The sequence below is a fragment of the Antedon mediterranea genome, chromosome 1 (genome assembly GCF_964355755.1).
Source record: "Antedon mediterranea chromosome 1, ecAntMedi1.1, whole genome shotgun sequence".
Taxonomy (NCBI): Eukaryota; Metazoa; Echinodermata; class Crinoidea; order Comatulida; family Antedonidae; genus Antedon; species Antedon mediterranea.
In genome coordinates, this window is record NC_092670.1 from 5,434,883 (window position 1) to 5,456,373 (window position 21,491).

The 21,491-nt window shown below is 31.2% G+C and overlaps 1 protein-coding gene across 1 annotated transcript; it reads right to left on the minus strand.

Annotated features, from left to right (window-relative positions):
• Nucleotides 1-594: 594 nt before the first annotated feature.
• LOC140054434 (solute carrier organic anion transporter family member 4A1-like) lies at nucleotides 595-21,370 on the minus strand. The gene is made up of 10 exons (XM_072099419.1): nucleotides 21,310-21,370; nucleotides 12,070-12,795; nucleotides 10,649-10,748; nucleotides 8,780-8,901; nucleotides 6,389-6,643; nucleotides 5,507-5,702; nucleotides 5,060-5,222; nucleotides 4,615-4,772; nucleotides 4,396-4,460; nucleotides 595-3,683 (listed from the first exon to the last, which is right to left on the minus strand). Exons 2-10 carry the CDS (start codon nucleotides 12,767-12,769, stop codon nucleotides 3,373-3,375), a joined length of 2,070 nt encoding a protein of 689 aa, XP_071955520.1. The 5' UTR covers nucleotides 12,770-12,795; nucleotides 21,310-21,370; the 3' UTR covers nucleotides 595-3,372.
• Between the last annotated feature and the right edge of the window lie 121 nt (nucleotides 21,371-21,491).

Below are 21,491 nucleotides of genomic sequence, written 5' to 3' on the forward strand. Positions count from 1 at the left end.
AAATAACTTCTCCAAAGCATTTTATCCTAAAGCAGCTAAAACGTGTGACATACATATGACTCTCTGATGGTGACTATAGAATGGTCCCTAGATGCAACTTGCCTCGACTATTAGTAGAAAATATAGAAGTAAAAGGGATCATTATACAAATAATTAATGTTTATAAGTGCGATGGTACAAATAATTTCTTTCGGTGAAGCCCGAGTGAAAATAGAATTTCATATTTTACTGAATGAAATTCATTATTTGTTTTATATAATATCTATATTCTTGACAGATGTTTATTTTTTCCTACGCGAGAAGATTTTAGTTTTCGTACATGAAAACATTTTAAAAAGTACTATTACACTATTGTTAAATACGTAATTGCACTATAGTTAAATAGTATGTACTATTGAACGCCAACCACAATCGTCCAATCAAATGACAGGAATTTATGTAGACGATGATCATACTACGTCATGTTAATTCATTGTGTGCATGCAGGGAAGTTGGAACATGCCTCATCGCTTCTGGTTTATAGGTCCAGGTGACGTAATACGGCATATCAATGGATTTGACCAAGGATCCTGGTTTTGAAAACAGAAATTATTTAAACACGACTGAAATATTTTCTACTAAACTCTTTATTCCAGACTAATCTACAAAAGTAAAACAACAAAATTGCATAATTCATATATATACATTAAATCAAAAATGTAATCAACTTAAACATGTTAAGATCACGCAATCATGCTCACGCAAATAAAGTGATTTAAAAAACTATTATTAAAAAGAAAAATATTACTGAAAGAAGCGTCGTGGCAGTCACCAATTGTGACCAACAACCCTACTAATGTAAAATGTTGGTAAACACAACGTACAAGTCTCATTAATTTTAAGTAAATTTTTCTATAAAATGAAGTAAAGAAATTAAATTGAATTACATTGTTTGAATACTGTGTCGAAATAATAGTTATAATACACATTAGTATACTATAACAAATAAATCAATAGTAATAATGAATGGAAATTACATTAAAAGTATAATATTGTATTATTAGAATATAGAATTTCTTATAGTTTACAATTGCGATCTATGTGAACATGTTCTTCAGCGGTGGGTTTATTTGCTATGTTTTATTCTATTACTTAGTAGTCTAACTTGAATTATTTACATACATATCATCTTTCTAAAATAAGATAAAGAAAGATCATAAGAATATAGGTAAACTGAATTTTAAAATATTAGAAATAATCAAAATAAACTATATACAGAAAACCAATAGTACAATATAAATTTTCCTAATATTTTACAGTGATTGTTTTTAAACCATATTTGCCAATATTGTGCAAAAAAATAAATAAAATAGTGGGTATTATATACGGATATTTAAAGACCATTATTTTTTTCATAAATTGTTTTTATTATTTTAATTTGAAAATGATAAATTTTGAATAAAATAAGGCATAAAATATTAAATTTTTTAACAAGGTGTCAACAATAATAACATTCTTTAAATTTCCAACTTTATTTTAAAACATATATTAATCAGCACATTCACTTTTAAAAACTAGGTATAAAATGTAATTAATTTTCAGGCAACATTGATTTTGTTGAACTTAATAGAAGATATTGAGAAAAAATATCAACTCTATGTCATCATAATTCATGGATGAATTGGTTAGAGCCCAACAATGACCTTTTGAAATGAACATACCATAAATATTTGATATAAGCTATAAAAACTGATATTCATATGCCATGCATTGTAATATGTTGTTTACCCTATAAATTTGAAAGGAGGAGTACTGTATGTTAAATTCATTTTTTTCTAGTTTTTAAAAAAGAGGGAAAAAAGGTTAAACAAACCCAACTTATTTTAACTTGTTTATCAGCCTAAAAGTCTGATGTACAGTACTGTATTATGGACAATTAGTTAAATAACAAATATTAAAACATTACCATATATGTCCAAGTATAACCGCATTCTCGAGTATAATTTCTTCCTCTAAATTAAGGCTAAATTCATTGTTAATGAAATCCTAGTATAATCCCACCACAACTTCCAGCAAATCTCTAACAAAACACTATACTCAGTCATACACAGTAATATTCTATTAAAATGTAATTAATGAAAAGTAATGTATTAAGCCTCAGAAAGTATAATACTCTAAGAAAAAAACATACCGTAATATGTCATCATTATTTAGAGGACAAATTGATGTAAAATGTCCTGGTGGTTATTTGTTACTTTTCTTGAGAGATGTATTAGAATTAGAAATTCAGCTATAGAACTTTTAAATATCAATAATAAAAAAGACCTACAAAACTATAATAAAATAATTTTAAAACAATGTTAAATTGATAATTAGTATTAAATTTCAAATAGTAGACCTATACCCTGTATAAACAAATTGGATAGTGTAGAATTATTTTTTTACTGTAAACTGTAATTGAATGAGCTTTATAAAAAAGCTCTTTGGGTTTTTTTTTTTGTAATTTTGTTATTTATGTAGTACTGTATAATTATTAAGATATTATTTAAAAACTGAAAAACAAACAAACTGCAACTTTACTCCATGATCATAATATTGAAATAATGAATTATCAATACTGCCCTCTAGTTGTGCAGTTTATTTATAGTATGGCAGTAGTATGGCAGTGATATGTTCAATGTCAATGTTTACATAGTTATCATCAATAATGCTACTTAAAATGTATCATTATTTTTAACTGACATAATTGCTGTCAAAGAGCTCTTAAAATACTCAATAAAAGTGTCAATTCTTACCAAACATATTGCTGATAGTTGCATAATGAATGAATAGATTCTATTTTTGAATATTTTAATATACAGTACTTCAGCCTACTTTATTTACCTTGTCAGAATGAATAATTAATAAAAGTTACTGACTACCAAATTAATTAATTATTTGATTAATAATAAACTATGAAACCCTTTGAATGTAATCATTTTATAAATTGAAATTCAAACAATTTAATTTTAAACATCAAAACAGATTTCTTATCATGTCAAGTCAGTGACAAATATTCATAATTAAGAAAAAAAATTAAGTGTTTTAAGAAATGGTGCATTAGTACATTAATGTGTATTTAAAATATATATTCTCCTAATTTTGTATATTGCCAACTTAATAGGAATAAACATTCATTTTAATCATAATTATTTTTTTTTCCATTGTAAAACTATGCATTGTATATTGCACTACACATATCAATGTTATATTTACAATCTGTCCAGATTATTCTCGAACAACCGCAGTGATGAGGGTATAAGCCCACCCTTGACTAAAGGCGGGCCTATATTCGAATCATTACAGTAATAACTTTGTATATCACGTGTGTTAATTATATTTACATATTTTTAATTATAATTTTGTACCCGTGTTTTCCTTGTAATTAACACATGTTACCGGATCGCTTGTCGTACTCGTGCTCGACCACTGCATGTCATTTTTTTCAGACGTAGGTGATTCCGGAGGCGGTTTATACGTAAGCAGAGCTAATGTGAGAAAAACCAGTGAGCACACCTTAACAACGAGGCCGATGTACAGCGAGTAGCGAGCAAACATCTTGTTACTGTACAGCCAGCAAGCACCTTCACTTCCACACGCATTTTCCCATAGTATACAAGTTTTATCGATTACAGCTCCAAATATCACAGGACCCGGAACAGATCCTAAATAAAATAATTATTATCATAACTTTTCATTTTCTTTTTATTGTTATTTTTTGGATATGGAACTTTGTTATTCTGAAATAAATTGATCAATCAATGGATCCCATCACATTTCAGGATTTTTTCTAAGTACCAAATTACAACTCCACTCCCAAAGACTTGTAATAAGACTTTGTTTATGTAGAGCATTTGTGTATATATTTGTCTTGTGAACCTCTGAGGGTCCCCAATGATCAGCAATAACTGAATGGATCACCCTCATTAAATATGGTAAAAAAAAAAAAAAAAAAAAAATAATCAAAAACAGTTTGTGCCTTTTTTTTATTTACTGTTATCCATTGTTTTAAAGTGTGTGGAATGTGTTATACACTGTGTGTGAATGCACTGTCTTATTTTAAAAATAATATAGATTACTATTTAAAAGCTTTCTTTAAAATGAACTTTTACATGTACTGTATGTGAAGTAGAAAATTCTCATAGCCCAAATTAAAAGCTATAGTGCATTAGTGTGAGCGTGTAATTAAAAAAGATGCTAGATCATACTATAGTGTATACTGTAATTTTTTTTCATAACTTAAAAATTACCACAACCTCTTCGGATTCAAAAGTAAATTTCAAATGCACTTTCCCATTGTATAAAAACGTACATTATAAAGCAATGTTTTTCAAAGATAATATTTACAGAATTACAATAAGAACAGAGATATCTTACCAAATGCTCGCCATAGTAATGATTGTAGACCAAGGCCAAATGAACGCTGAGAGTGTGGAACACACCTAAAACACATAAATATAAAAAAACGTTCTCAGAAATTTAAATTACAAAACATCAATGAATTATTTAAAGGTTGAATCATGTCAAACAGTTTGTAGACTGTACCAGGCTATTTCACTCCATGTAAAAAGCAGAATTTTAGCAAAATGTCCATACCTTAAAGTGGCTGTCTGTGAGGGTACAACAGCAAGAATTGTAGTAAACATCAGAACAAACAACAGGCCTAGGAAAATGGCTTGATACGGACAATCTGTTGAACATTTGCCAAGCATAGCCTCAGAGGTACCATTGATGCATGTGCAATCACTGTATAGCTGTACAAATTAATATAAATAATATTAGGTAATTATCAAGTAATTGGTATCCAGTACAGTGATAGTGTTTGTGACTGTAGGACTGCTACATTAGTCAGAATTATGTCACAAGTTTGACATAAGAATTAGAGTTGTGTTGAGTTAGGCTGAAATTTAGCATAGGGATGAAAACTTTGAGAAGGTCAATATAGGCCTGAAAATTTTAAGTCATCCATACATTTTTACTGTACACAATGCTTTTTGTTAAAAAAACAGCTATGTTTTAATGTGTAATTTAAAAGTTATACCTTATCACCATCAACTTCTTCAGATTGGCTACAGCCTGCATGACAAGGAGTGAAATACATGATGTTGTCAGTGCCACAAACCGGGTTGAACTGCGAAGAGCATGAACAGTTGTAGTTGCAGGGATAATCAAGATTCACATCTTCATCAGTGATGTCAATAGAGCTAAAAAAAAAATTTTTAAATTTGTGACAAGTTTTGAATAAAAGTGATTAACAATTAATCATCAATCATAAAACAATGGGCCAAAAATTCGAAAAATTAAATCAAGTTTATCAAAGAAAGACCAAACAATAAAGGGAGCGATAATAAGGATTCTATAGAGGCCACTATACAACAAGATAATAAACTATGCATGCATTATTTCTCGGAATAAAAAAAAAACGCAAATTTCGAAGAACTTGTGACCTCTGCGCTCGACTGATACATACAACATGGTGATTACTTACATGTTTCCATAAGCAACAGTAACGCCTGCAAAATCCACATCAGGACAGCTTATAAGGAATGCGCTGATGCAGAGAAACGATACAAACAGCGACGCCAGGCAGAACTTAATCATTCCTTTGAAACGAAGTTTGAAGTGTTTGACGAACCAACCACCTGCCACTGCTCCACCTATAGATGCTGGTATGATAATCAAACCTATAAATAAAATAAATCAAATAAATAATTTTCCATGTGCAATATGTAAATTCAATAGAAAAAGAAGGAGGATTTTTTGCAATAGGCACATGGCAAGTAAGTTGACCAATCACAAGCAAAAGGTTGGGGGATCCAACACATCATGATTGGCCAAAGTACTACAGTGCGCCCACATCATTGTATTGCATCAAAGAGGGAACCAAGCTTGGTATATCACTTGCAGTAAATCTACCATAATAGCCTAATCCAAAGCAATGAAACGGATGATGATTATCAGACCATTAAAAATGGATTTTTATATTTTTGTTAAATAAAAGATATGTAATAATTATTACTATTTCTTGGTCATTTTTCTTACTGGTCCATACAGTTATGTTTTTATTATTAAATACCAGACTTCCTTGCGCTACAAAAAATAATAATTTTATACAAAAATTAGCAGTTTTGCAATACTCTTCCTATATTTTAAGTTACATATTTTTGAAAATAGAATTTTAATTTGACATTTAGCTTTCAGATTTCCTAGTCTGCCAAAAATGTCTATTTTGTCTATGTGTGGTTTCCAAGAAAATCTGGTTTTTACAGATTGTATTGCTTTAATACACAGGAAAAAAAACACTTAATTTCTGGTTTTCAAGAAATTCTGAGCCAGTCCCTGCCAATCCAATAATAATTAATGTACTTACCAACAAGTATAGCAGCCCAACTGGTTGACAAGTTGAACTGCGATTCAACAAACTTGGGTGCAAACACTGCAAACCCAGCCAGAAGAAACCATTCTGTGATTGCGGACAAGTTGATAAACATGAATGGAACGTTCTTGAGGAGTTGTAAAACTGCCATCGGGAAGTCACGTAAGCTGTTTCCAAAGCCAGCACGTACTTGAAACTTTGAACCACAATGCGCCTCAGAGACGCGTGCCTTGGCCAACTCCTTATGCCCTGTTCATGAATTTTAAAAATAATTAAATAGTTAATAAAAAATAATTTAAAGATTTGTCATCCAACTGACCTAAACTTTGAGAGAACCAATAGGACCCTATTGTGCAACACAACATGATGTGGACAAACTATCCTCACTGTTGCAGTACTGTGTTGGTTCATAGGTGCTTTTTAACAATTTTTTGACTAGCGCTAGAGGTACTACAAAAGACAATTGCAATAACATTATTGTTCCTGTGGCAGTACTATATTTTATTTAAAGACTTATTATATACTGTATAATCATTGTAGACATTTTTGGCAGACTAGGAAATCTGAAAGCTAAATGTCAAATTAATATTTTATTTTCAATAAATATGTAACTTAAAATATAGGAAGAGTATTGCAAAACTGCTAATTTTCGTATAAAATTATTATTTTTTGTTCATGTCTATAGAATGAATGATGCAACGAATTTAAACACTTCTTTGCATTTGGAAATAATCAATTTCAATTTATTTTTAACAGAATCTACGTTCATACTTGCATCAACTGTGTTAAAAACCTCACTGTTTATAATGATTTAACAAATCATAGAAATGTTTAATTTATGACTTACGATGAATGTGAAATACACTGTGTATATAAAAAACATTTAAGAAAAAACAAATTATTTATGTACTTCTTTTGAATACAATTTACTGAATAAAAATTTTAACATTTCTGTCCATCTATTTTCTAAATTATAATAATTACACAATTACATTTTAGTAATATCGATCACAAATTATTATAGTATACCGTAATTAGCATTCGTTAATATTGACTAAACTAAAATAATTGATGAATTAGTACACCTTAATTGCATACAAATAATTTGAAGATTTATGTTAAATAATCATTGGTTTACCAAATGATTTTTAATGATACAGATACAGATTCCTTTTATTATCCAATATATAATGAAAATTACAGTGCTCAAATCTTGGCTTGACTAAAATAAAAATAAGGGAAAAAAGATCTAACAAATCTTTTGTTATAATGTCGACGTGTCCCAGATAATGTAAATTCTCACATTTTTGGAAAGTGTACTATACTATAATGTAGTAATAACAAAAATTAATTTAGTTTAGTTTATGAAGTATAGTATGCACTATTTATCATAATTATTCATTAATTTCATTTCATTTATAATTGTATGATTGATTGATTAGAGAGAGGTATTTAGAAAGGAAAAATTAACATTCTTCAAATTAATGTAAGCCTAGAGTTGCTATTTTTATAAAACAAAATTATTATCAGTAAGATTTACAATCTAAAACAATGGTGAACTATGACCTTTTTTTTTTTAAACACTCATACGACTTTTAATATCTTTTAACCTTTGTTTCATAGATAAATCACTGCTGTTGCTACTTTAATATTTCATAATAAATCTATTTTCTACAATTATTATGGTAATATTCCTGTTTTAGCAGGGAGACTCTCAGAGTAATTGGATGGGTAATCTCATTCAATAGGCATACTACTGTATATTATTAATATTAAATATTGTCATGAGATTTTCTCTCATAAAAGCATTACAACATAGAGAGCATTCATTATTTGCATGAATATAGTCACTCTTATCAATAACATACTATGTAAACTAAATGTAGACCTGAAATTTGAATATTTATCTCTTGAAAGAACATTTATTTTATAGTCTATGTAAATAAAAGAACGCGATTGGTGGAAATTGTATCACATGAATAGCCCTGCAAGGCTCCATAATGTTAAATTTCACTTGTGAAATTATATACTTTATACTGCAAAATCTCTGTCACCGGAATGTGCTACCGCATATTGTGTCCGAGTCAATTCTATACGAGAAAAATAACTACTACAGGGTTTTTGTTAAAATAAAAATAAAACAAGATCTGTAGAAATTTATTCTTCATGATTTTAGAAAGCGTTTAATACCTAGGCCAAGAAATAGCCAAGATTAAAAAACCAAAAAGTCTGTGTAGGATTATATTCACCACGGTCTTAAATAACAATCCATGTATACATTGTTTGGGTATAGGATCATGTGTTGATGATTGGAAACAATTGGCTAGATTGGCTAGCCTTGAGTGGTTCATTAGGTTAAGCCCTGAAGCCTATGTTTAAACTTACCTGGTAAATATTTAGGAAATCCCAAGAAAGGAAGGGCAATGATAAGAGCTAGCATACAGCTCAGTAGTAGTCCAAGCCACCATGCTCCTACCCAGAGAGGACTTGTGCTGTTAATTCCAAGCCTAAAAAATGAAAAATTATTTGTTGAACATCAAATTTAGAGAAAACATTAATTGTGTAAGCCTACTGAAACATGGAATAAAAACATTTTACATTTACATTTATTAATAATAGAAGATTAAACGGACGTTTATGAATGTGATTCCTACACATTTGATATTAATACTCCCACCATTTGATTGGCTATAAACCATTTAATGCTATTTTCTTATATGTATTTTTTTTAGGCATAATTAATATACTTGTTAAAATCACTATCCTATTTTATTTAGAGCATGGCGTGAATGTGGCATTTTAACATTTCAGGCCCACGGGACATGTGAAACAAGTGATGCTCTATGAATGTTATGCATGGTATAGTATCGTACTGTATAAACAATATTGGGTGGGGTTGTACACTATTGGATCTGCAGATAAGATAATCTCATCATTTTGGGCTAACAGTATGAACAGCATTCCAATCAAATCAAATCAAATCAATTTTATTTCCACAATATTATAACATACATACAGTATAATAAATGCAATGAAGTATTCATGTGGGGAAGAGTCATATAAGTCAGAAAGACTTTAAGTCTCAATTAATATATGTACATACAGAAAAAGTTTTGTTTTTGGCATTGTTATATGAACTGAACACTTTTCACAGTTAGACCCCATTTACACTTCAGCTTTTAGCGAGCCCGAGGCCGGCTCGAGGCCGGCTCCGAGCCAAAAGTGCACAAGTGTAAACACTCTGGGAACAACCGAGCCGGCCTCGAGCCGGCTCAATTTTGAGCCTAGTCTAGAGTAGGCTTCGGGCCGGCAATTGCGGGCTTCGGGCCGGCACTTCGTATAGTGTAAACACTCGCGGTCATAAAATGAACGTTCTGTGTCAACTATAGCTTTAAGTTTACGAAACTTATTGCTGATGAATCGGAAATTCTTCATTGAAATTAAATTGGTCAAGATGTATACGCCTTTTTCACGATCTATGACAAACAATGCCGTGTGCAACGAAGCGTAACCAACAGAAATAACATAGCGTTTTCAGGGGATTTCAGGACACCATGCGGCGCCTATGCTTATAAACTGTGGTGTTTTTTTCGATGGACTTAAGAAGTGAAAAAAAAAATTATAATTTTTTTTAATCACACAGTTCTATAGGCTAATCTTTAAAGAACATTTTACAGTAAAAATTTTGTCCATACGACTGTTTGTCCGTTGAGAAATTACGAATTTTTAAGTAACTTGTCCTCCGAAAATAGGCTGAAAACGCTATGTTATTTCTGTTGGTTACGGCATTGTTTGTGTTGTCATCGATCATGGAGTAAAGAATCATCGCCGAATCATCGATCGAAGATGTCTTCCGTTTCGTGAAAAAGGCGTATGATCTACTACTATTCTTTAGAAAACGAGACGCAAACATTAGTAGTAAAGCAATAATGCAATTGTTTTGATCCATATTAAATACCGTTATTTGATTCTTTTTTGATAAAGTTGATAGCTAGGCCTAGTGTAGATCGACAACGCTTATAATATTAACTTTTTAAGACGCACATGAGCGGATATGACGTGAATGTAGCGAAATCGTATCATCGAGCACTCTTCCGCGAGAGCAAGTGTAAACGCAATAGTAAGGGCCCGAGGCCGGCTTTTTGGGTAAGTGTAAACACATTGCGGGCTAAAAAGAAAGCCGGCGTCGGGCCGACTTCGGGCCGGCTAAGAAATCGTCGATGAAGTGTAAATGGGGTCTTAGTGACAACTTACATTGATGAATCTACCCTGACATCTGTGTAAAGTGAAAGAAACACGCCTCCTAGCAGGTAACCAATTGCAGGCCCTAAAAGCGACGATGCATTCAGGATTCCTGTGTACAAAAGAAAAACAAATATTGTACATGTTTTTGTATTAAAGTATATGCAAAAGTTTATTGTATTATGTAAAAAAACCAACCTATAACGTAAGTCATATTGACCTTATAGCACTGGTGAATTTTTAGCTTAACATATGGAGTCTGTTGACCTAGGCTTATTGTACTGCATCTCCTTGGCCCCGTTTCTGCTGCCAAAAATATACCGTATATATACGGTATATTTTATATACGGTATATTTTTTGGCAGCAGAAATGGGTCTCATAAAAAATATACCGTATATATTTGCGGTATATATACTGCATAAATATCCCCATCGTTTGTGGATATTATACGGTATATTCCAAAATATACCGTATATTTCGTTCCCCGTTTCTGCTGCACTCAAAATATACCGTAAATGTGACCAGACTCATGACACGAGGTAAAAAACTAACAGAGCGCGACGCGTTTGTTTTGGTTTTTCTGCTGCATTGAAAGTTGAAACACACGTGTAAAAGCAAGCAACAGATCAAAATGTCACTGTGGACCGAACAAATCACTATTTTTGCAATTCAATTGTGGGGGGAAGCGAAGGTTGGAGGAAGACTGCATGGCAACAGAAGCGATACCAAGATTTTAATTACAATAAATCGAATGTTCTTACACAACGTGATGTATAATCATGGTAAAATACTGTATAATAGAAAATGGAAATTAAAACGGCAATATAGGATAATATAGCATAATATAAACTCAATTTGAATAACAGAGTTTATTTATAGTGACATTTCTAGATTGTGCTTGTATGTGCGGTGTAAATTCGTTGCTACTTCTACTCATTAGATTTAAAATAGAAAGCAATGCTACGACGTTTTGAGAACCATCACTGTTTTGTAAAAACCTCACTCACACGAGGTCAATCCATACTTCCGTCTCACGAAATGCATTTTGGGTAATGAAAGCCAACTTTTTTACAACCCACCCACGAAGTATGTGCAGCGGAAACGGTGCACAAATTTCATATACGGTATATATATACGGTATATTTATACGGTATATTTATACGGTATATTTTGGGTTGGCAGCAGAAACGGGCCCCTTGTTAGTTTTTAAAGGTACTTTCTGTACAGTACATCCAAGGCTATTGTAGACCTATACAACATAAAATTGGCCTAGTGGTTTGAGCTGTGAAATTGACAGCAAGTGGACAAAATTATAGGCCTAAAAGTAAATGTACTGTAGAAGAAAAAAAAAACAGGGAAGTTTGATTAAACTAGAATTATAATATTCTGTAGTTTTGCCAAATTATTTATTTTAAAAGCCATATATTCTTACCCAAATAGAAGGCCGTCATTTTTTGCGGTACATTATCATCAATGTATGTAACACCTAGAGTATATAATGGTGAGGCGCCAACTCCATGTAAAAGTTGAGCGACGATAAAAATTGCATAGTATTTTGAATAACTTTCCTTTTCCACATCACATTCATCAGTCCTGTTACCACTTCTATCGCAAGTTTCATAATCCACAGACTCAAACTCGTAAAACGGTGTCAAATAATGTGGTGTTGTGAAAAGAAGAGAACCAGCTGCAAAAATTAAAGCACCAAGACCAATCCAACGAGGCTTATGCCCATTCTCACCAAAATATGTCACAAAAACAATAACCACCATTACTGCGACGTCATAGCAACTGGATATGAAACCGCTTTTGACGCTTGGTAGATCAAACCGTTTTTCTATTGTAGTCGTAACGACGTATATTATACCGTTTACGGTCATACCCTGGGTAATAGCGAATACGCATGCGAAGAATAAAAATCCTGGTGCATTATTGAATTTTTGTGCGCAGTCTGGCTTCAAAGCGCCCCAACTGCATTGTCCGTCGTCTTCAAGTTCATCGTCTATGTTAATGACGGGAATTTGTCGGTTGTTGTCGCTGCCATTCGTACCGTTTGTATTATGGAAATCTTGGCTCTTGTTATCATTTTGCAACTCATCATAAGTCTTCTTTTCCTCGTTAGTTGTAGCCATTTTGTTTTAATCACTAGTCAAAATATCTGTAAAAGTAATAACAAAAAGCTTGGTTAAATTTATTTATTTAAAACTATTATATTAGCATTCAGTTTAACCATACATACTAACTGTATGTATTTGAGTACAGTATTCTCAAATATGTCAGTTATTAGATCACAGATACTGTAGATAAATTGGTTGGTATCCATGAAAAAGCAAAAAAAAACCACATTTTTATTTACTTTAACTATCAACAAAATTTATTACAGAAATGACCAAAGATATGTTTAGATCCACAATCACATCTTAATAGCAATATTATTAAAAAATTGTTTACAAATTTACAAACTAAAGTATCACAAATTGGGGCAATCACCTGATATGCAACAGTAAATTTGATCGGTTGGAGGTCAAAATCATGATGACTATCATATTGTAAGTGCTGTATCTAATCTAATACCTTGAGATTTCATAAAGAACAAGGAAGAAATGCCTGTTCAGACCTAGTTTTGTACACAGTACAACACCAAAGAAAAGAGTGCATTGTAATTCAATTCAATATTTGTATATAATATTTTATTAACTTATCATGTTTTAATGTTTTTTATATTTATATAATTGAGATCATTTGTTTGTGAAAGTACGTTTTTTGTTTGTGAAAGCATAGAGATATTATAGTTCTATAATATCTCTATGGTGAAAGTACTTTGTTTGTTTTACTTTTGTATTTTTGGCGGCAATTGCCTTCCATGGAATATCAATTCCATATTTGGGCACATTACACTTTTTTTTAAAACTAGTTTGGTAGTGTAGACAGAGCTTAAGACAAAAAGGCTGTTTTATTTTGGAAGGCTTAACAGTCTAAACAGTAATTAAACTATATAACCAAGTTATTATTGTACTCTTGACCTTGAATTAAATAATAAACAATAACCACAACAATCAATGACATTACCACAACATGTAATATCCTTATTCAACAATTGTACTTGTACTTTCATTTTTATCCTGTGTGCCAAATTCCTTTCTACAGATTCTCCCTTTTTATCACTTTAACAATGTTACAAGCTGTTAACTTTATCGTTTTATAAATTGTTTTTATGATAAGTCATTCCCAGTGTTTACCCAGTGCTGATAAAGCTAGTTAAATATACTTTACAAGGGACAGTATAAATATCTTAACCCTTTAAAACCAAACAATAAACCACATGAAGTCAAATAGAAATCAGATTGGACATCAAAATTTGAACACTTTAAAGTTTACATAGTTCTTGACTCTCCCTTTACTCATTCCGGAATTAATCTAGTTTTAAATATATTTTAACAAACAAATATACACTACATAATAAGTTCAAACAATCTCTATTATTTACTACTATAATCTCACAAAATTATTTACTCTACTATCTTCGCCTAAAGTTAGTTCCTAACGATATTATTATTAGCAGCGTTCGAACTAGGCCAACAGCCTTTCAGGGGTGGATCCAGGATTTTTCAAACAGGGAGTGCTAAACATAATTTAGATATCGAAAAGTAGTTTTTTTAATTCATAATTCCATAATTGTCCATCATTTTAGCTGTGAAGAAAAAGAGAAAGTGCGCTTTAAGCGCAAATTCCTGGATCCGCCCCTGCCTCCGCCCCTGCCTTTTTATTCGCTTCACGTCATATGTTGCAACAAAGCAAATTTGTACCCAAAAATATGTTTTAAAACCAAATTCAATACAAGGCTGATTTTGGCTCTCTGTAAAAGAAATCATCCATTGAAAAGGTGAGACCTAATCAACTAATTATTAATGGGAACCCTGTCTAATTTCATAATGTCAAGAAAAAAAAAATCTTATCAAGCCTTTTTTTTCCCACAGAAATTGTACTGCACTGCACTATACAGTACTTTGCTAACTCACCATATGGTCAGATTAACCAAGTAAGGAAATAACTGTGGGATCAGGACACTCTTCTTCTGACATCATATCAATCAATACAGTGTCCGTTTGGAAGACTGAAGAAAAAACCCGATGGTGGGACTGGAGCTTTACACAGCCATTTTTTACTATGTACTATACTGTAAATCAATGCATAAGAATTGTTATACAAATCAATGTTTGACCCTTCAAGGTCCCAGGAAATAACACAATATACAGAATGACAGTGATATGGTTCACTACAGATAATAAAACTTTTCAGCCAGCCAAAGTGTGTTGTAGAGGTTTTATGGGCCAACCTTGTACTACTTCTGTATAATCCATTTGTGTGCAAGTGCAGCTACAGAAGCATCCTTCATCCTCCTCCCCCTCCCAGTTTATTAAAAATAACACAGAACTACAGTATAACAGCCTACTGTAGGATGTTTAAAGAAGTTAATTTTAGCATCGTTTTATTCAGAGTAACAACATTAACGTATCATTTGAAGGACATTTTGCAAATTAATGGCTTGAAAATAACATAATTTACAACAAAATATCATATTTCTATAATAATATCTGCACGTACAGTATAATTTATCATTATCGACTATATAACTATGGCCCTGTTTCTGCTGCCAACTAAATACCGTATATTATACGGTATTTTTTGAATACCGTATATATACGGTATATTTTTGGCAGCAGAAACTGCGCTCATAAAAAGTATACCGTATTTTGTATACCGTATTTTCCCCACAAAATTTGTGGATAAAATACGGTATTTACAAATTTATACCGTATTTTTTGTACCCGTTTCTGCTGCCAATAAAAAATACCGTATTTTTTTTTTACATGACAAAAGGTCAACATTCGTATTTTTATTTTCTGTCGCTGTCAGCTGCTTTACACACGTGTATAAATATATTCGGCGAAAATGTGGAGCGAAGACGTCACAGTTTTACTAAATAAATGTGTGTGGGGAAGCTAAAATGTCTGGCCAACTAAAAGGTAATAAAAGGGACAACCACATTTATAAAGACATTTCTAAAAAAATAAAGCAGGAGTATGGAATAAACTGGTCCAAAGCAAGTAAACTCAAAGCTGAAGAGCCTGCGAAAGCAGTACAACATTGCAAAATACAATAACTCGGGGAGGGAACGAACGGGGGAACGAATTAATTGTCCCCATTACGATGTTTTCTGTGCTCTCACAACATCTCTATCACTAGGGCTAGGCTGTTGAAAGTGAGACGTAAAACTTCCTTTATTGAGACTTTTAATTATCGATCAAATAAATGAATGGCAATTTGGGTAAAAAAAGATGAAATTTAACACGACCACCCAAGAAGTATTGTTAGCAGAAACGGGGTACTAAAAAATACGGTATAAAAAATACCGTATTTTATACCGTATTTTTATACCGTATTTTAAGCAGTTGCAGCAGAAACAGGCCCTATCTCATCCAGAAAACCTTTGTGATACTGTAATACAGTGTAATTATAAGCATAATACACATGACTCTTATATTATATATATATAGCCATTCACATATCACTCCTCCAACTAAGCTGCTTGTTGAAATGTGTACACAATTTTTATAACCATAGTTTTTTGCTGTCGAAAATATCATTTTTATATCGACTGCATTCTGCTAAATTTGTTCTCCAAAATGGGTGGTTATCGACGAAAAACGTTCTCATTACCAAATGCAATGTGGTCAGGTGGTCAAACTTTCAAGATTTTATAGTAGTTGACTGAAGGTCAGCAGCGGTCAATCAGATAACAGCGATAATCGGTTATAAATGGTGTTCTAATTCCCAAGCAATTGGGTGTTTTCAGGCAACCTTTTAAAAATCAGGTTATTGAAAATTTGTCCTGTTTCTGCTGCCAAGAATTATATAAGGTAATATATTTACACGGTTAATAATCGGTTATTTTTTCACAGCAGAAACAGGGCAGTTGTCCTACAGCAGCACAGTACATGCAGAGTACAAACTGGTACATTTCATGTTCAGTATCGGTTCCACATTATCAATACATTAAAGTATTAAAAAAAGGCAAGTAGAGAAATTCTGCTTCCCATTGATTTATTATTGTTCGCAAATTAATTTTTACTGTTGTTCTTCTTCTATTTCTATTTTAAGGAGCAAACTTCATAGTTGAAGGCTACTGCTCCACTAAGAATCCCATTGTGACATCGGCAGTCAACTACGGCGTCAATACGTCTGTCCACGACAGTGTGTGTGTATGAATGAACTAGTACACCGGGGTAACCCCTACTCGTCTTGAAAGATGTACTAGGTTCTTTAAAGTGCACATGAGCCAGATGTACGTTGGACCTTCCTACGGTGTATAGTCCTGTCCTTATGGTATTGTTTTATACCACTCACTGATGAAGGTACAGTAGAAGGAACACTGAAACATGCCAGTTTGTTTGTACATTTTTTTGTTTCTCCCTACCAATAAATGTTTATAAAGCTCTGTCTACACTATCAACTACAGTACACTACAGTAGTAGTATGAAACAGAGAGACAAAACAACTTGATAATTGTAATAATGGTTGGTAATGATGGTGATTATTTAAACAATTGGTATTCATATAATCTTATGATGATTATATGATTGTTGAGGTGTTTTTAATGACTATTAGTAAATTAACAGTTACTTATCAAATAAGGGAGAATATATCAGGCATTTACTGACATACCATTATTTCTGAAGAACCCTCATTCCTACAGTTAATACAGTCTACAGTACCTCGCAATTCTGAATGTTTTGCTATAATTTGAATTAAAATGAATCTGATGGATAGTAATAACATTTTTTAACATTATTTTATAATAATGAGAAAAAGCTCATTTGACTTTTATTTTAATACAAAAAGATCTTTATTATCAAAAATACCTAATGTTCTCTGGAAAGGGTTGCAGTATAACTAAACTTCACCAGAAAATATTTATATGTAAAATACAACAAATTGGGAATTTTAAAATAATTATATATTTTTAATTAATCCTACAGTATTCAATTTGAATGTTCATTGTTATAGTTTAACCTTAAATATATGAGAAATATGACTTTAAATTAATTTCCCTGAACAAACCAGAATGTATACCAATCCATTATAAAAAAAAATCACCGTTTACCGTAGGTTAAATTATCCTATAACTGTAGTTTAACTGGTAATTAATTATTTTGTTGAAATAATTGAATTTCTGTACTGTACATGTAAATATTAACATTTGAATATTTAAATTAATTTAAATACTTTAAATTAATTTTCCTTAACAATAGCAATTCATCTATAAATATGTACAGTATGCCATATAATCATCTGCACATAAGCCACATCCGTTTAATTTAAATAAAGAGTGACAAAAAATCAATCAAACTTTGTTCTGATCCATGAAAATCTATTGAAACATAATGAAATATTATTGTAAAACAAATACAAAATCCAATACTATTGATTGCTAGGCAAAAGGCGTGAGTTTGTTCTATGAGTTTACGTCATCATCAGACCATACAGTAATTGCCCAGGATGAAAAGGTTTTTCAGAAATCAGTCAGCCATTACAAAGTAATGGCCAGATTTGGAAACTAGGATTTATGAACATTTTTTAAAATATTTTATCAAAAAAATTAAATTACTAATGAATCATTGGTCTCAAGATCACTCATCAGATTATTTTGAACAAACTGATAACAATAAAACCTTTCATATCAATAAATTATTCCTAGAATAAAAAAGCAACAGGATGAAAAGAACAGTGTTTTTTTTTGTATCAGTATATTTTGCAAACACCTGTGTTTAACTATTATTATGCCAAAATTGCTATAGTAAAACAGAGTGCTAATTTACTGCTATGTTAATGCCACATTTAATTTATCCTATCCTTTATCATTGTGTTTAACTATAACAAATTGGTTATAGTAAAACACAGTACTAAATGTCTATAATGTCATTATTTATTTTCGATTTATTCGATTCTTTATCATTATGTTTAACATTATACCAAATTGCATACTATAATATCAATTGGTAGTTTTTAGAGTTAGGCCTTGTCCATGAATACTGTATTACATTCAGTAAGAGTATTAAAGAAGTCAATAACATCAGCACTGTTATAATTTCCTGTAGGCACTAGGTAACAGAACATTTCGGCGCAGGAATGTTTTTGGCCCAGGGACGTTTTGACACAGGGATTTTGTTGCCCTTAAGACCTTACAGCCTATTTCATATCATATCATAATAGACTAATATAGTAGTACTGTAGATTACAGTAGGAAGGAAGGTGTGTCTTGTATAATGTTGTAAATAACTTGTTCAAAGGTTCTCTTGTTTATTTAGGCCAACTTTACTGGACGTTTCTGTTTACTCTGGTAATTGATGGAGGTACCCTGTCCAAGTAGCATTTAAATTAGGACTAATGAAAAAAATGTATTAAAAGAAGTTATTTATTATGGTCACATGGCTGTAATCATGAATACATAATATACAACTATAGGCAAAATAACTTTAGGCTACCTGGCCTGTGACTTTATACCAGCATCTCTGAATTTATAAAACATACTGGCAACAACATTTTAAAATGCATCCTGTGATTAAGGATTTACAACCTGACATTCATAATCATATACCGTAGCCATACCTAGCACAATATTGTTGCAGGCACTCAGTTTAATAATAGTTCCTTTTAACAAAGAACAATGCTTTTTTTTAAACTAATTATACAGACTCAGTATCCAATACTTTTTTTATGCTCAATACAGTTATTTTACCATTTTAAGAGAATTCATGTTTTTTCATTCTGATTTCTGTTTTGTGTTACACAAATTTGTATTTACATAGTGACCTTTAATAAGATGTAGGCCTAGTCTAATGCTTCCTTTAATATTTTTTAAATTAATAATGTAAAATAAAATAAAAATATTTAGAGATAATAGAATATTGATGAACATTTTTCAGGTAAGAAATGACTTCTTCAAATTAAATTAATCACAAAAGGTCAATTTCATTGAGAAAGTACTAAATACTAAGAGAATCTTCAAATTCCAATAACACAGTTGGCGGGAAACGTGCCAACGCATATAAGCGATCATTTTACACAACACAATTTAATGGAATGTTGCCAACTCTGTAGGTGTCGTCTCGTGATCCAGTCTGGAAAATTTAATACAGTTACTGTATTTTTCGGACGTTTAATAAAATAATTACAGTACCATTACTATATTTCAAAGTGTATATTAAAGATACAGGTATTAAATATATTTCTATAGTTCTAGTAAAACTAAAGAGAGAAAAAGTGTCAACATTTTTTAAGTAAAAGTAGGCCTAGTTTCTGAAATTAATTTAAGATAATTAAAATATGGTACAGTACTTTTAATTAAGTTTTGTATCCCTGTTGTTTTTTTATTTTATTAATTGTGTAATTTTTGTAAATCTTATTGGCAATTATTAAGAATATGAAGAATCATACAGAATGTACTGTATGTGTCAACATAAAATTAAGCTTTTACAAACAAATTCTCTTACAGTAACATTGCAATAATTAAGGAGAACATGTCTTGATTTAACATTAACTTTAAAAACATTGTTAATTATTAATTATTTAAAAATAAATATTTGATATTGAAATTCCAAACATTACAGCGTACATGATGTAAGCAAACTTGTAATTAAAACTAATCAAAATATATTATAATATTATTGATTTGTTTTATGTAAAAAAGAATTCAGTCGATAAACTGTATCATGATCTTCCATTATTAATATTACGACTTCTAAAAATAACCAATAACCTTTTAGTCGTCTCAGTGACGTCAAATTATGATCGTACTGTACTACCATAACCGCTGTGTAATGGATTTGATGTATTGAAATTTATTCAATTTTCATATTGACATTTTAATATATTCTACACAATAAAATGGGTTGTAAAATTAGGCACATATGTTTATCACATGTTTACAAAAAGGTGAAGGTGTATGTGTGCATTTCTAATGAGATCCCATGTTGATATTATTGATGTTACGATACTAAATATAATACTGTACACTTGGCAGAAAGTCAATCAATATAATTTAATAAGTACATAAGTATAATGATACTATCTATATGAAGTATGAATAGTGGTCAAAAACAGTTGGCGCATTTGAACTTTTAACATATTTATGCTTTAACATACATATTATAAGTCTGCTTTTGAATTACTGTCCTCTATACTCAAGCTAACAAGCTAGCCTTGGCCTTCTGATGAAGATGAATTAATGTTGGTGATGACGTATTACGTAATCAAAACTCTTGCTTCGAGACCAACTGCTAATTAATTCTAATCTCGGTTTAAACTACAATTTACATAATATATTGTATAGATTTACAAAAAAAAATTGTGGTAACCATGGTCTAGGCGGCGGAATACATAGCCATATATGATATCATGCATGGAGGTACCTTCATGGCCATACATACATGCCTACCTTTTCTTTTTTTTCACGCACAGCAAGCTCATTTTGCAGCCAATAATTTAGCACACGTACTCAATCTACACGTCACGAAAACAAGCATGATGCACTTATATCCTCGTAAATCTAATTCAAACGCTTTTAAAATATTTATCTTATACAACTGTAATGTAGTATAAACAAACTTACCGTAGCCTAGACCCTAGATCTTAGTTAATAGAATATAATACATCCTGCAACAAACCTCTACTATCTCATTTTTTGATTATGAATGAAATCAATACAGTGTTTACTACAGTAGTAACTGCAGGTATTATTATTCTAAAGGAATGAGGGCGCTGCTTAAAAAAAATAATAAGTACAACAGCTCA

Bases quoted from the DNA above. Each gene is read 5' to 3' on its own strand.
- LOC140054434 (XM_072099419.1), bottom strand. From the start codon at position 12,769: ATGGCTACAACTAACGAGGAAAAGAAGACTTATGATGAGTTGCAAAAT. The intron at 8,902-10,648 runs GTAAGTTGTCAC...TTCATTTTTTAG, and splicing joins GTCAGGGTAGATTCATCAAT to GCTTGGAATTAACAGCACAA. The intron at 4,461-4,614 runs GTATGGACATTT...TATGTGTTTTAG, and splicing joins TCACAGACAGCCACTTTAAG to GTGTGTTCCACACTCTCAGC.